Source organism: Rhamphochromis longiceps, linkage group LG23 (assembly GCF_057381845.1).
Source record: "Rhamphochromis longiceps isolate RC_006_pf linkage group LG23, R_longiceps_female_GT1.1, whole genome shotgun sequence".
Lineage (NCBI taxonomy): Eukaryota > Metazoa > Chordata > Actinopteri > Cichliformes > Cichlidae > Rhamphochromis > Rhamphochromis longiceps.
Window position 1 is genome coordinate 24,773,599 of NC_140578.1, and position 13,715 is coordinate 24,787,313.

The 13,715-nt window shown below is 40.3% G+C and overlaps 1 protein-coding gene across 5 annotated transcripts in view; it reads left to right on the forward strand.

Moving 5' to 3' along the window:
- nhej1 (nonhomologous end-joining factor 1) overlaps positions 1–13,715 on the forward strand; it is a 28,988-nt gene that overhangs the window by 14,635 nt on the left and 638 nt on the right. For all 5 annotated transcript variants that reach the window (XM_085399640.1, XM_085399641.1, XM_085399638.1 and 2 more), the window contains exons 7-8: positions 11,457–11,637; positions 13,469–13,578. In XM_085399640.1, coding sequence (XP_085255766.1) covers positions 11,457–11,637; positions 13,469–13,578 — 291 coding nt within the window. The remainder of the gene's footprint in view (positions 1–11,456; positions 11,638–13,468; positions 13,579–13,715) is intronic.

Genomic DNA, 13,715 nt, shown 5'->3' on the forward strand with positions numbered 1-13,715 from the left:
AAAATCTGGGACCCTCCACCAGTTGCTCTTAGGACTGAAGAAGCTTCTAGGATGAGAGGTGAAACGTCTTCAAGAAACTTAAAGGAGTCCAGATGCTTTTCTTTCCAAGCTCCTTAGACTACAATGACCTGGATCACTGAGAACCTTCGCAGACAGTAACTTGTGTCAGCGGAGTCATTTTATCTATAACATTACGGGTGCTTCACAAGTTTTTGTACAAGAAAATGTGACAGTAACCATTCTCTCAGGATGTGTAAATCGGTGTTACACACATACTCTGTAGAGGTAGGGGGGGAAAAATTGATACAGCATAGTACCGCAATATTCTACATTGTAATATTGTATCAGTACAGGGACACCAAATATTGATATTTTATTAAATGAATTCTGGGAATACTACAAACAAGAGGGCTCATCCCACCTGATAGGAAGCAACCTTTCTGCAAACAGTTGCAGTCTGACTTGGACTGACTGCAATCACTCTGACAGATTGCGCTGAAGGCTTGCAAGTAGTTGCTGTCTAATTTATGCAATACAAATGCGAAGAGACTGCCAAGATGTTGTCTTTAGTCTGAATGAGTTTTTGTTAATAAGAAACTCAACAAGACTCCATTCAGCTAGCTGACGGCTGGTTGCATTTTAGTTATTTCTATAGAACAGGAAGGTGGCTGAGTGCAAATGTGATAGTTAAATGTGAATTTCTGTCTATGTAGACAGCAACACATGTTATATTTGATGATTTGATGATCCCCGATAATTATTGTATTATCAGAAATAGATTGCATGCAATTGCCAGCTTGACCCCATTTACTCCCAGACTGTTATCAGTTTGATATCGGTCTGATAACAGACTGATAGGAGACTGACTCTGTCTTATGGCAACATTTATGGCAGGTTTTTAGTGAACGTGTTGTTCTGCTTGACAATCTCTTTTTGCATCAAAAAAATAACTGAAGGGAGATAACGTTATCTTATTGGATAAAGCGGATATGGACAAAGTTTAACTTCGAGGATGTAATTTGCAGTTGAAGAAAGGTGATAAATCACAACATCTGTTATTGTAAAAACTCAGCATGTCGCAGAATGCTAAAAATTTCAATAACATAGTATCAGGAGTGAAATATTGTGATAGTATTATATTATCAGGTGAGACACTTGACAATATAATACTAGTCCCACCTCTAGTCATTGCACTTCAAACATAAACTTGACCTTCATTAAGTCAGTGAAGACCTTTAGACATGAACCAGTGAAGAACAGAACATCATCATCATCATCCTCCCCTGATGTGGTAGAAAGTCATCCTGGTGCATATCAGACCCAGCAATACCCACGTACAAAAACTGGCTTCTTGGGAGATTTAACCACCATTGCCACCTCAGCACTTGTGACCTTACTCATGAGATGGTAGGCTGGAAAGTGGCTTGAACCACATCAAAGGTGACGACCCCACTAGAGTTTATATAAGCCTGGCACTCCCCACCAGCTTTTAAAACTCAAGAAGCCTTTCAGATAAGAGGTGAAACATCTTCATGAACCTAAAAGAAATTGGGTGCCTTTGACTCGAGCACTTTCCATTCAACATGTTCTCACTCCCGAGGAGTAATATTTTACGCTAGGTGACAAATCGCCAACATGTTACGCTTCCAGGCACCCAGCACGTTCCTAAAGGACGAGATCAGAAAAATTAGGAAATATGAGAATTGTTTGGAATCAGTCAACACATGTACGTTCATTTTTCTCAAATCGCTTTGGAAAACACTATTTCACGTCATTAAAGCGCTGGTTATGGTTAGGAATAAGGTTATGGTTAGGGTTGGAATACATGGCTGGAACGTCAGTTGAATTCAATTATATTCATTAAACACCACATCATAACAACAGTTGCCTCAAGGCGCCTCATATTGTAAGGTAATGGCCCTACAATCAAACAGAGAAAACTTTCTTTGCTTCAGGTTTCTGTCAAGCTGAAGGCATTGGACTCAAATGGAAACTGTTTAGTACTGACAAAATTAAAACTCAAATTAATAAATAAATAAATAAATAAATAAAAATATATATATATATATATATATATATATATATATATATATATATATATATATATATATATATATATATATATATATATATATATAATATATATATATTTTTTTTTTTTTTTCTTTTCTTGAAAGGAGCATATATGGAAGGACTGATGAAAAGTTGAAATTCTCATAGCCATTAGCAGCCACTGAAGAAAATACCTCTACCTTTAGCTCCTCACATGTGAGGAATTGCTGCTTGTTTCTGGCTTGTATCACTGCAAACTGAATACCTTTTGGCTTTGTGGAAACATCTCTTGGGCACTGGGAACTTGTGATGGTGCTATTTTTCGACACAGACTACATTATTAATCATGTAATGAAAATAATCATTATCTACAGCCGCAGTTTGTCCTCTTTACGTAAGGAGCAAAAGCCTGCATAACAAAACCATGTACGTACAGTAGATCCTCCTGCGTCTTCTGTCAGTTGCGCACAGTTTCCACAGGGTTGTCCCTGATCTGGGTCTGTAATTAGGCCCTCTGTGGCCTGGCTGCTTCCTCCCTCTTCAGCTGCTGGTCTCTGGGCTGTGTCCCAGCCTGGACCGGCCGAGAGCAGCATCCCGCAAAGACATCACGAGCCTGCAAGCAACATGAGAGCAGGGGCACAAAACTCGGCAGCGGCAGAAGCAGTAGAGTTTATTGGCATGTGAACACATTGGGTGCAGTTTGCGACTGCTGACTCCTGCAGTTCATAAGCCCATTTAGAGCAGCATGGAGTAAGCATGCAAGGCATCAAGCTGGACCTGAAACGGCTCTAAATTGAGGAGCTTTCATCAAGAAAAAGAGTTTATGGTTCAGTATCAGCTTTTGTCAGGTGTGAGCTTGACTAATTCACTCCAAAACACTGAAACAAAAGTTGACTGATAGAGAATTCACGGGTCTGCTAGGGTTTTAAGCGACCTCTGACAATCGAAGGTATAAAATACATGAACCGGCAAACTCATCTACCGAGACATGCACTTTAATGCATCGGCTTTGCAGGCAGACTTGGAAAGATGTCTAATATTTGCTTGCAGCTGTGTTTGTGCATCTGCGAGCGAATGTACTCCCTATCATTGGACTCTGCTGATGGTGGAGAGAACAAAGTTGCTCTCTGAGGATTTTGGAGAGCCATACAGATATTTATACTTGAAAACATAAAAAAGAAAATCTGGCAAAATCTGATAAGATACTTCACTGTGCTTTAAAACTATTGAACATACAAGTTGTTAACTGAAAGGGGGGAAAAAAGTCCAGTCGATGAGTGTAAACATCCGAAAATATACAGAAAAGAGAGATTAAATTCCATCAACATAAATACTGCGTGTTTATTCAGGAGCCATATGCATGCATTCATGCGTCTTCCGGAAAGTCTTGATGGAAAGTTTGCATGAGCTCTTATGAGGAATCCAATTGAGTTTCCCAGCTGACAAATCAGTGTGAGTGTTCAGCTTTGTGTTAACTTTTAACATCAGCCTAAGGGGAGGCGTGACGACAGTGAGGACGTGCAGAGGTAAAAGGTAAATGAAGTGAAGGTGTGGATAATGTCAGAGCAGACAAGACCCTGGGATTTATGTAAAGCTGTACGATGCATTTATTTATTTTTTTTTACCAGTAGGTTTTGGGCAAGATACTAGCCCCGAGGTGCTCTCCGATGCATTCATCTGACTGTGAATGTGTGTGAATGTTAGATAGAAAGCACTTAGGTAGAAAAGGCATATGAATGGGTGAATGAGGCATGTAGTATAAAGTGCTGTGAGTGCTCAAGCAGAATGGAAACACGCTTTCTGAGAACCAGTCCATTTATCATCTATTTGTTTCATTTCTATGTTGTTCTGTGCTTTTATTTCAACATATCAGCGGGAGAACCAAAATAAGGGTCAGAAGCTTTTGTGAAACGTTTTGACTGACATTCACAATCGGCACGACTGCTGAAAGGCTCAGATGACGCTTTACTTGTTGACTTCTCGCTATGTCATCATATTGGGCCTAACACTTGAGAAGTTGTTATTGCCCTTAAAGGTAACATGATGTCCTCATTACTCCGGCCTCTGTGTGTGCCACTCTGTGTGTGAGGAGATGCACTTAGAGCGAGATTGAGAGCATCCATCCATCCATCCATCCATTTTCTTCCGCTTATCCAGGGCCGGGTCGCAGGGGCAGCAGCCTAAGCAGAGAAGCCCAGACCTCCCTCTCCCCAGCCGCCACCTCCTCCAGCTTATCCGGGCCAGCCGAAACATGTAATCTCTCCAGCGTGTCCTGGGTCTGCCCGGGGCCTCATCCCAGAAAACCTTGCCCAGGAGGCACCCAGGGGGCATCCTTGTCAGATGCCTGAACCACCTCAACTGGCTCTTTTCGATGTAGAGGAGCAGCGGCTCTACTCTGAGCCCCTCCCGAATGGCCAAACTTCTCACCCTATCTCTAAGGGAGAGGCCAGCCGCTGCACCAATCAGTCTGTCGATCTCCCGCTCCCTTCTCCCATATCTCGCGAACAAGACCGCGAGATACTTAAACTCCTCCACTTGGGGCAGGAACTCATCCCCGACCCGGAGTGGGCACTTCAACCTTTTTCCTTTACTGCAGATTTATTATTTATTTATTTAACAAAGTTATGCACATAAACACCTCAGTGAGGATTATACGTTAGTAATTTAGCTCGGGTGTCAGTAGACAAAGACAAGGACATTGTATTATTACCTGAAAAGATTCTATAAATGCATCCTTGTTATCAGCATGAGGGGAAACTGTAGAATGACTATGAAGGTCCAAATTTAGACCTGGAAAATTGAAAAAATAGAAAAATACGTAGACTTTAAGTAATTTCTTTGTGTGGACAGTAGTGCTTTAAGCAGATTTCAACAGTTGATATTAGTGTTTTAAGGGAGCCGGAGGGGAAAAAGGAGAGTCTGAAAGACTTTAGAAGAGCTCAGGCCAATTCGTTGTTACTTGTTTTGTTAGACGCCCAATTAGCAGAAATACCAGTGAATCACCTGACTTAGACGTCATTCTGTGCAGATCTTGAGATTGTAGTTGCAGCTTTTTAGATTTTATTTTCTTTCTTTCTTTTTCTTTTTTGTGCTGATTAGTCAGGACTCATTCATCAATTTAAATGTGCCTTTTGTTTCCAGAGGATGTGAGTGTGAGTGTTCAGGGTTCAAACATACGATTTCTGGGATTCGGGGCAGGAAGTTGAGGTCACGATGAGAGAAAACGAGGTCGAGAGGAATGAGGTGAGCGTAAACATGAGGTTGGGGAGGATGAGGGAGAGTGAGTGTGAGACTCTGAGGCACCATACCCCTCCTCTTAAAAAACAGCAGCAGCGACTTGTCTAAAATCAGAGCTGTTTACCTGCTAATAATAGAGAAACACCAGCACGCTGCCAACTCTTCCACCCGTCCTCTCATCGCCTTCCCCACACATGATGCTTTACTGTAGGGCAGCCATGGGGGAGGGGCTCAGGAGGCATGGCCTCCAGGTGAGCGTTCCTTCTCCTCGTGGACTTTGCTCTATCACAATAGCAGGGAGGAGCTTTCCCGAGCTTAGCTCTACAAAATGGTCAAGAGGTTATTGACCTGCTGTAATCTCCTTTTTTATTCCTCGTCTGCTGTTTTCTTTTCTTGCCAACAACAGAAGATAACAATCCTGCGGTTGCTGTGTTCACACCTCGGGAGTCACATTCGTGCCGTTCCTCAAATACAGAAGTATGGAAGCTAATTTGTACACACCAGAAATAAATCAATAACCCCCCCCCCAAAAAAAACAAACAAACAACTGCATTGACTTTGACTGAAAGCAATCAGTTATCATTAAGATAAGGTAAAAGGCACAGACCAAAAGACGGGTAAAAAAAGAAACTTTTTTAAAACACTCAATAAAATAAACAAAAGGACACAAAAGAGAACAAAGGAGGTGGAAAAGTGAAAGTTGGGACTGTTTTTAAACTGAGAACTTTTCAGGATTGGAAACAACAGGGGAACTAGAAACGGGTAATGGAAACTATTGGACATCGATTTAAAAAAAACATAGAAAGACGAGGCAGAGGAAGGAACAGACAGGGGACACTGAGGGAACTAAACGCATCAGAAATAAATTCAACTAAACAGGTTAATAAACCGAGAATTTAAACCTGAAAAAATATGTGAGTTTATGGGGACTGACTATTAGAGCTTCCAGTAGATATTAAAGGAACTGCAGATTTCAGTAGTTCTTCTTTTTTTCATAGAGGTTGCTGTTTGTGTTGTCCATCCATCCATCTTCATCCGCTTTATCTGAGGCCGGGTCGCGGGGGCAGCAGCCTAAGCTTGTGTTGTTTCTTTCCAATTTTCTTTTTTGACATACAAATGATCTGATATGAAATTGTCAACATCCATAGTTTATAACTCAGAATTTTAATAATATAATTTTCATTTAACATGACAGACTAAAACCATTTTTTGTAGCAGGCTGTAAAGATGTTTTTTTTTTTTTCTGGTGTGAAGTTGAGCATTTTAACATGAGTCTATGGAGACTGATTCAATGTTTGGAGTCAGCTTCAGGTGGCCATTACAGGAATTGCAGCTTTTGACACTTCAGTGTAAGTTTTACTTGTTTAAACGCTGGAGGCTTCTGCTTGATGAATAAAAATGAACACTTTAAGTGACAAGCGGCATCAGTACTGAATGTTTTAGTAAAGTTAGCAGCAATTTATTGCTTTATCACCAATCCAACAGGACTGTTAGTCTCTGTCTCTAATGATGTATAATATTATATAAAATGAAAATGTGCTGAGTCTCTATATTACAAGTAACTGGTGTGATAAGGACTCAAATCTCTGGTTGCATCAGGAAGGGCAGCTGAAAGAATCGTATATAAAAATGGTAAATATAGTTACATTTTTACTAACAACAAGTAAAATGTATATGAAGCAATGAAGCCACATTAAGTAAGGCTTTTAGCATCAATATTTTAGCATTTTATACACATCAGTTCTCGCAGTGTGCCATTAACACTTAGTGGTGGAGGCTGAAACTAAGCCTCTTTATGTTGACGCATTGTTCTGTTAAAATCGAATTAAAATTCATCTGCTTTTTGTGACACCTTCCATGGAGCAAAGAGGAGGGATTTAAACTAGTTTTAACATTTGATTTTGGCGCTTCGGGGCCTCCGGATCCAACAAATTGATTTCAGCATTTCACATCAATTAATATGAAGTGAGTTGGTTTGCAGCTTGAGAGGAGGAGGAGGAAGAGGAGAAGGGAGGGAGAAGGTGAATAAAAAAGCAAGAGAATAAGGTCTGCTTTCTCCTGCTTTCTCTCCCCTCAGCACATTGGTTTCTCTGTGCCCAAAGCAGAAATAAGCCTCGCCAGAGTGTACATTTATTTTTACGATATTTAAACAAACAAATAACGAAAATAAATCAATGTGAAACCTCGAAACCTGACCAAAGTGTGTTTAGGAGCCCCTCTGCTCTGACAGCGAGCGGGGAGACCACCAATTTCTCCTGGTCAATATTTGAGGAGCTAATTTGGAGAGTTTGTCCTCCATTTGAGAGAAAAAGAAGGATTTATTGAATGGTGAGTGTTTTTCTATGTGCCAGCCGTGCGTTCGCATAATGTCACAGGAGTTTACCTGAAGCCTTATCTGTCAGACAGAGTGTGTGTGTTTGTGTGTGTGTTTCTGTTGTTACTGCTCGCCGCTCTACCTGCAGTCAGCTGGGCCAATAATGTAGCTTTGATTAGAGGCTTATCGCAACCCCGACACACCCTCAATCACACCTCAGACATGTGACTCCACACAGCAGGGCCATAAAGCAAATATGCCCCAAAGGCAGGGGCTGCAAGTCACTTCTATTGATTTATCAGCTTTAATTAATGGAAGGGGCAGGGTGAAAACTAACACCTGAAACTTGCAAAATCTCATCAGAGTCTAAAAATAAAGACACGTAACTGTGACTTGCCCTTCCAAGTTTGTTGTTGAGTAGGCTTAAAAGGTTTTAAGGTGGGAAAACTGAGTGTACTCCTGTAAAAGTAATATAAAGCATATTTAAGATTTACTGAAATAATAAATGGAGAATTAAAACTAATGACAAAATTTAAACTTCTTGGGGATCTTATGTTATATTAAGGAAAGCTAGTGGCAGGCAACAGGAAAATCAAAATAGAAATATAAAAATACCTGAGAAATGACTCAGATGTTCACTTTTTATTACTTTAAGCAGTCAGGAATTAAAAAAAAAACATATAAAATCATCCCCCTGACACATAAAACCACTTCCAGTTTAAGAATTTCAGACTTTATGATCCATAAAACGCTGTTTAGTTGATTTTTAATTTAGTTATTTGGAATAAAAATTCCAAGTGAGGCACCTGACATGCTAGCTATACATGCAGAAAAACTGCATGTATTCAATGCCAGTTACTTAGCACCCTGTCACAAAAGCACATTATTTGTTCCCTTTTCCTTAGTTGAATTTCTGAAAAATGTCAAAGATAACACAATTTGACAGACATAAAATGCTATTTTTGCACCAACAAGGTGATTCCCAACGAGGTATTAGCTGAAAACTTGTCATATCTCAGCGTGGTGTGCACCAAAATTGAAGCAGGGAATTAGTCTGTAAACTGCATTTGTTTCTCAGTAAGAATAATTCTACATTTTCAAGCTAGTTATTGAGTACTAGCATTTCTCAGAATATAGCTGATATTTAGCTTTAGATCAGAGGAATATTTCAAAGAGTCTACATACTCTAAGTGAAGTGGCAGCATATCTTACTGATGAAGAAATGGGGAAATCTAGTATTGGATAAAGAGACTCTGTCAGAGAAACACTCTGATGGGTTCTCCATAAATTGAAGGCTTTACCTTAGTTTTAGTTATAACATTCACAACCTGGTGTCCAAGGTATGCGAGACATTGCTTAAAATCTCCAGCTTTACCTCATGAGACCCTAACCCTCTGCTTGATAATCAACCAGCTCATATTCCAAGCTCAGCCTTAAGGTAAACTCAGGCTGAGCAAAAAGAAAGTTTCTGTTTATTGGTTATGGTCCTTCATCAGTTAATACTAGACAGGACACTGCGGAGTTTGAAGCATCATTTGTGTACCTAGGGTCCGGAAACTGGGAAACTGTAGATATTTAAATATTTAGCTTCATGAGTTACGCAGACTGGAAACAAAACTGTTGATGGGATCAAACTACACTGGCTTGCAAAAGTATTCGGCCCCCTTGAACTTTCCCACATTTTGTCACATTACAGCCACAAACATGAATCAATTTTATTGGAATTCCATGTGAAAGACCAACACAAAGTGGTGTACACTTGAGAAGTGGAACGAAAATCATACATGATTCCAAACATTTTTTTTCAAATAAATAACTGCAAAGTGGGGTGTGCGTAATTATTCAGCCCCTTTTGGTCTGAGTGCAGTCAGTTGCCCATAGACATTGCCTGATTAGTGCCAATGACTAAATAGAGTGCACCTGTGTGTAATCTAATGTCAGTACAAATACAGCTGCTCTGTGACGGCCTCAGAGGTTGTCTAAGAGAATATTGGGAGCAACAACACCATGAAGTCCAAAGAACACACCAGACAGGTCAGGGATAAAGTTATTAAGATATTTAAAGCAGGCTTATGCTACAAAAAGATTTCCCAAGCCTTGAACATCCCACGGAGCACTGTTCAAGCGATCATTCAGAAATGGAAGGAGTATGGCACAACTGTAAACCTACCAAGACAAGGCCGTCCACCTAAACTCACAGGCCGAACAAGGAGAGCGCTGATCAGAAATGCAGCCAAGAGGCCCATGGTGACTCTGGACGAGCTGCAGAGATCTACAGCTCAGGTGGGGGAATCTGTCCATAGGACAACTATTAGTCGTGCACTGCACAAAGTTGGCCTTTATGGAAGAGTGGCAAGAAGAAAGCCATTGTTAACAGAAAACCATAAGAAGTCCCGTTTGCAGTTTGCCACAAGCCATGTGGGCGACACAGCAAACATTAAAAAGAAGGTGCTCTGGTCAGATGAGACCAAAATGGAACTTTTTGGCCAAAATGCAAAACGCTATGTGTGGCAGAAAACTAACACTGCACATCACTCTGAACACACCATCCCCACTGTCATATATGGTGGTGGCAGCATCATGCTCTGAGGGTGCTTCTCTTCAGCGGGGACAGGGAAGCTGGTCAGAGTTGATGGGAAGATGGATGGAGCCAAATACAGGGCAGTCTTGGAAGAAAACCTCTTGAAATCTGCAAAAGACTTGAGACTGGGGCGGAGGTTCACCTTCCAGCAGGACAACGACCCTAAACATAAAGCCAGGGCAACAATGGAATGGTTTAAAAGAAAACATATCCATTTGTTAGAATGGCCCAGATGATATCCGACCTTAACTTGACATGTGAAAGCAGCTTCTGCTAAAAATATTCTCAGAGATAAATAGGATAGCTAGACAGAGTATATTTCTCAAACAGTGGTTCGTCCTCACTGACTTTCTGCTACATTCAGAATTTAATTTAAAGCTCGAAGCACTGAATCATCAGGTCCCATCTTAGTATGTTAAAGACTTACTAGTACTATATCACCCCAACAGAGCACTTCGCTCTCAGACTGCTGGCTTATTTGTGGTTAGAGTAAGTTTGAATGAATTTGAGTGAGTAGAATGGGAGGGAATGCCAGGGCGCTGTACTATGTAACAGACACCCTTTGTACTGTGATGATCCTGTGTCACATTTAGCCATCTTTTAATCAGTGTAACTGGGAGCATCTGGAGCATTTAGGTCTCTCGATCTATCCACCATAGTGTTGGTTTAGTCCTAGTGTTTTTAATTTTGCTTCTCTTGGTTAATAATTGGTACACTTTGTCTCTCTCTCCTGTTATTTGTCATGGCTCATGAGTTGCATTATGACAAATTTGGGGGCTTGTCCAGGATTCTTACATGGGAGTTTTTAAGGTTCAAACATCCCATTTTGGTAAATCTTCCATCAGTTATGGCCCTAGTCTTTTTTTTTTTTCTATAGTTTGTTTTGTTCTTGCTCCCTCTTTGTGCTTCTTTTTCCTTTTCCACGTAACCAGTAACAGTAGATGGCTGCCTCTTTTTTTAATCTCTGAGTGCATATTGCACTTTTTAAAACTACATTGCATCTAAAAGAGCAGCATCTTTTTGTTTTCTTTTTTTTCATGCATGGAGGTTAATTCCTGTTTTAATATATCCGTTATCACACCTTTCAGAGTTTGCATAAAGCCTTGTTGAAAGGTTCAAGGGTTTATAACACATTTAGGAAAATCTGGAGCTTGAACAATTTTTACCTCTGACAACACTGGAGAAATAATAAGACATATGAAACTTTTAAGTGCTTTGAATCTTTGCCAGTTTTTCACGCAGGTTTTGCCTCGTTCTGTTTCTCTCCATCAGGCTCTTCCTCTGCTCTGTTCTGAACAACAGGAAGCTCTGGGCTTCGATGGCGATCTTCAGGAGCTATACGCCGCCATCGTCACTCACGGAAGCGCACGAAAGCGCAAACTGTCGGAGCAGCACTCTGCTGAGGAGGTCGAACACGCCAACAAGGAGCCAGAACTCGTCTTAAACGCTTCAGGTGAACATTACAGCTTCACAACTGCGCTGAAGTTTAATGGTCAAATTTAAAGATTTAGTCAGGTTTATGTGAGCATTTAATATTTCCTCTTTATCTTCATCAAAGAAATTGCATTGTGATAGTTTTGGTTGTATATTTTTGATTTTGAATGCATACATCTGCACACTTTGCAGATGACAGTTTGCATATTGAGGCTGATATCCATTACAAAAATCTAAAAAGTAAATAAATGTGTTGAATCCAAGAGAAGAACTGCCCTACTGCATGAGGAGATCAGAAGTGGTAGAGAGGACTGTAAGAGAGTGGAAAGCCGTGTGATAGGAGTGACTGATGGGTTGAAGGTGGGTGTGGGTTTAGATCAAGGATCGACTCTGAGCCCCTTCTGTTTGCAGTAGTGATGGACAAGCTGATAGATGAGGTCAGGCAGGAGTCTGCATGGACTATGATGTTTGCAGATGACACCGTGATCTGTAATGACAGTAAGGAGCAAATGAAGGAGAGCCTGGATAGGTGGAGGTATGCACTGGAGAGAAAATGAATAAAAGTTGGTAGAAGCAAGATATGTGTGTGAATGAGAGGCAGACAGGTGTTACAGTGAAGGTAGATGAGCTTAAGTATCTGGGGTCAACCAGATACTTAAAAGCGTGTCAGGGGTGATTTGTAACAGAAAGATGGCGGCAAGAATGAAAGGGGAAGTTTACAACATGCAAACGTAAAGGACAGGGCAACTAACAACTGTTCATATAAATAAATGTTCATAAATACAGAAGCAAAATAAATCAGAACACCAGTTTACATTTTCAGTTTCCTATTATGTGCTAAAACATCTGTCACAGCCTTCAGTTTGAACAGAAGTTAGTTTATAACAATGTGAAGCAGTGAGACATGGTTTCTAATAGATATTGGAGATAAAGGTTATTCAATGTAATAAATACATATGCCAGGTACAGAAGTTAAACCCCTGTATATGGGAGTCAGCTCAGGTCATAACAACCAGCTGCATTTGTTTTTAAAAACTCTCCTGTGTAAAAACAACAAACTGTATATAAAAGATGGACATAGCCACCCATAAGTTATCCAGTGGTTTTGCATTTTCAACTTTGGTGGAAAAAAAAAATAGCTTAAGATACAAAATCATTCCTCTGAAAATCATCAGCTATAAGGACTCAACTGAAAATTGGTGAAAAGGGGGCCAGTGTCTTAAGAAAACCTTTGCTGGCAGAGCGACTGGTCAAAAGCACTTTTAAAAATTACAAATTGCAAGCCTGGCTGCTTGGAAGCAAAATATAAAGAAATGAGGAGTGGATCAAGACTTTTGCACAGCACTGTAACTTTGGAATGAAAACAATCAGTTTAAGCATCAGCAGTACAAACACACTCCAGTGGTCCAGTTTAGTGACTCCAGTTAGCTGTGATGAAGCCTTTAGGCAGCAAACCAGCTGCTGTCAATCAAAGAGGAAACGATGCTAAGTTTTAGCCTCAGCAAAATCCAAATGTGTGAGGTATGAGATCCATCTAATATCAAGGGTTAAACTATCTTTAGAGACTATGAAATTCTTTGTAGACATGTTTATATCTGCTATAAAGAGTTGGACATTCGAAGATAGTCTGTGGGCATACAGCCACGAGTGGACACTAGCAGGTGTTAGTGTCCACTCCTGCAGCAGGTCTTTTTTTTGTTTTCTTTTTTCTTTTTTGAAATCTCTAGAAATTGCTGATCGGTTGTAGTAGCAGCAAGTTTAATCCTGATTTACTGATGGCAGATTTGACATGTTGGTGCTTCTCTGAGTCATTATTTAGTTTAATAAACATCTTCATCCTCGTCCTTCAGCCGGCGGATCTGTCAGCAGTGAATCGGCTGATGGGAATGAAAAACAGACCAACAACGGGGAGCCGGAAACACGTGGAGCCAAGATGGTCAACAGACCCAAAATGCAGCAGGTACAACAGAAGACTTTTTTTTTTTTTTTTTTTAAGATTTGACCAATTAGGGTTATTTGTAGGGGAACAAATGCAACAAAGCTGGAGATTAAAAGAGATTTTAAATCCAAATTCATCAGCTGGGATCTACAATATTC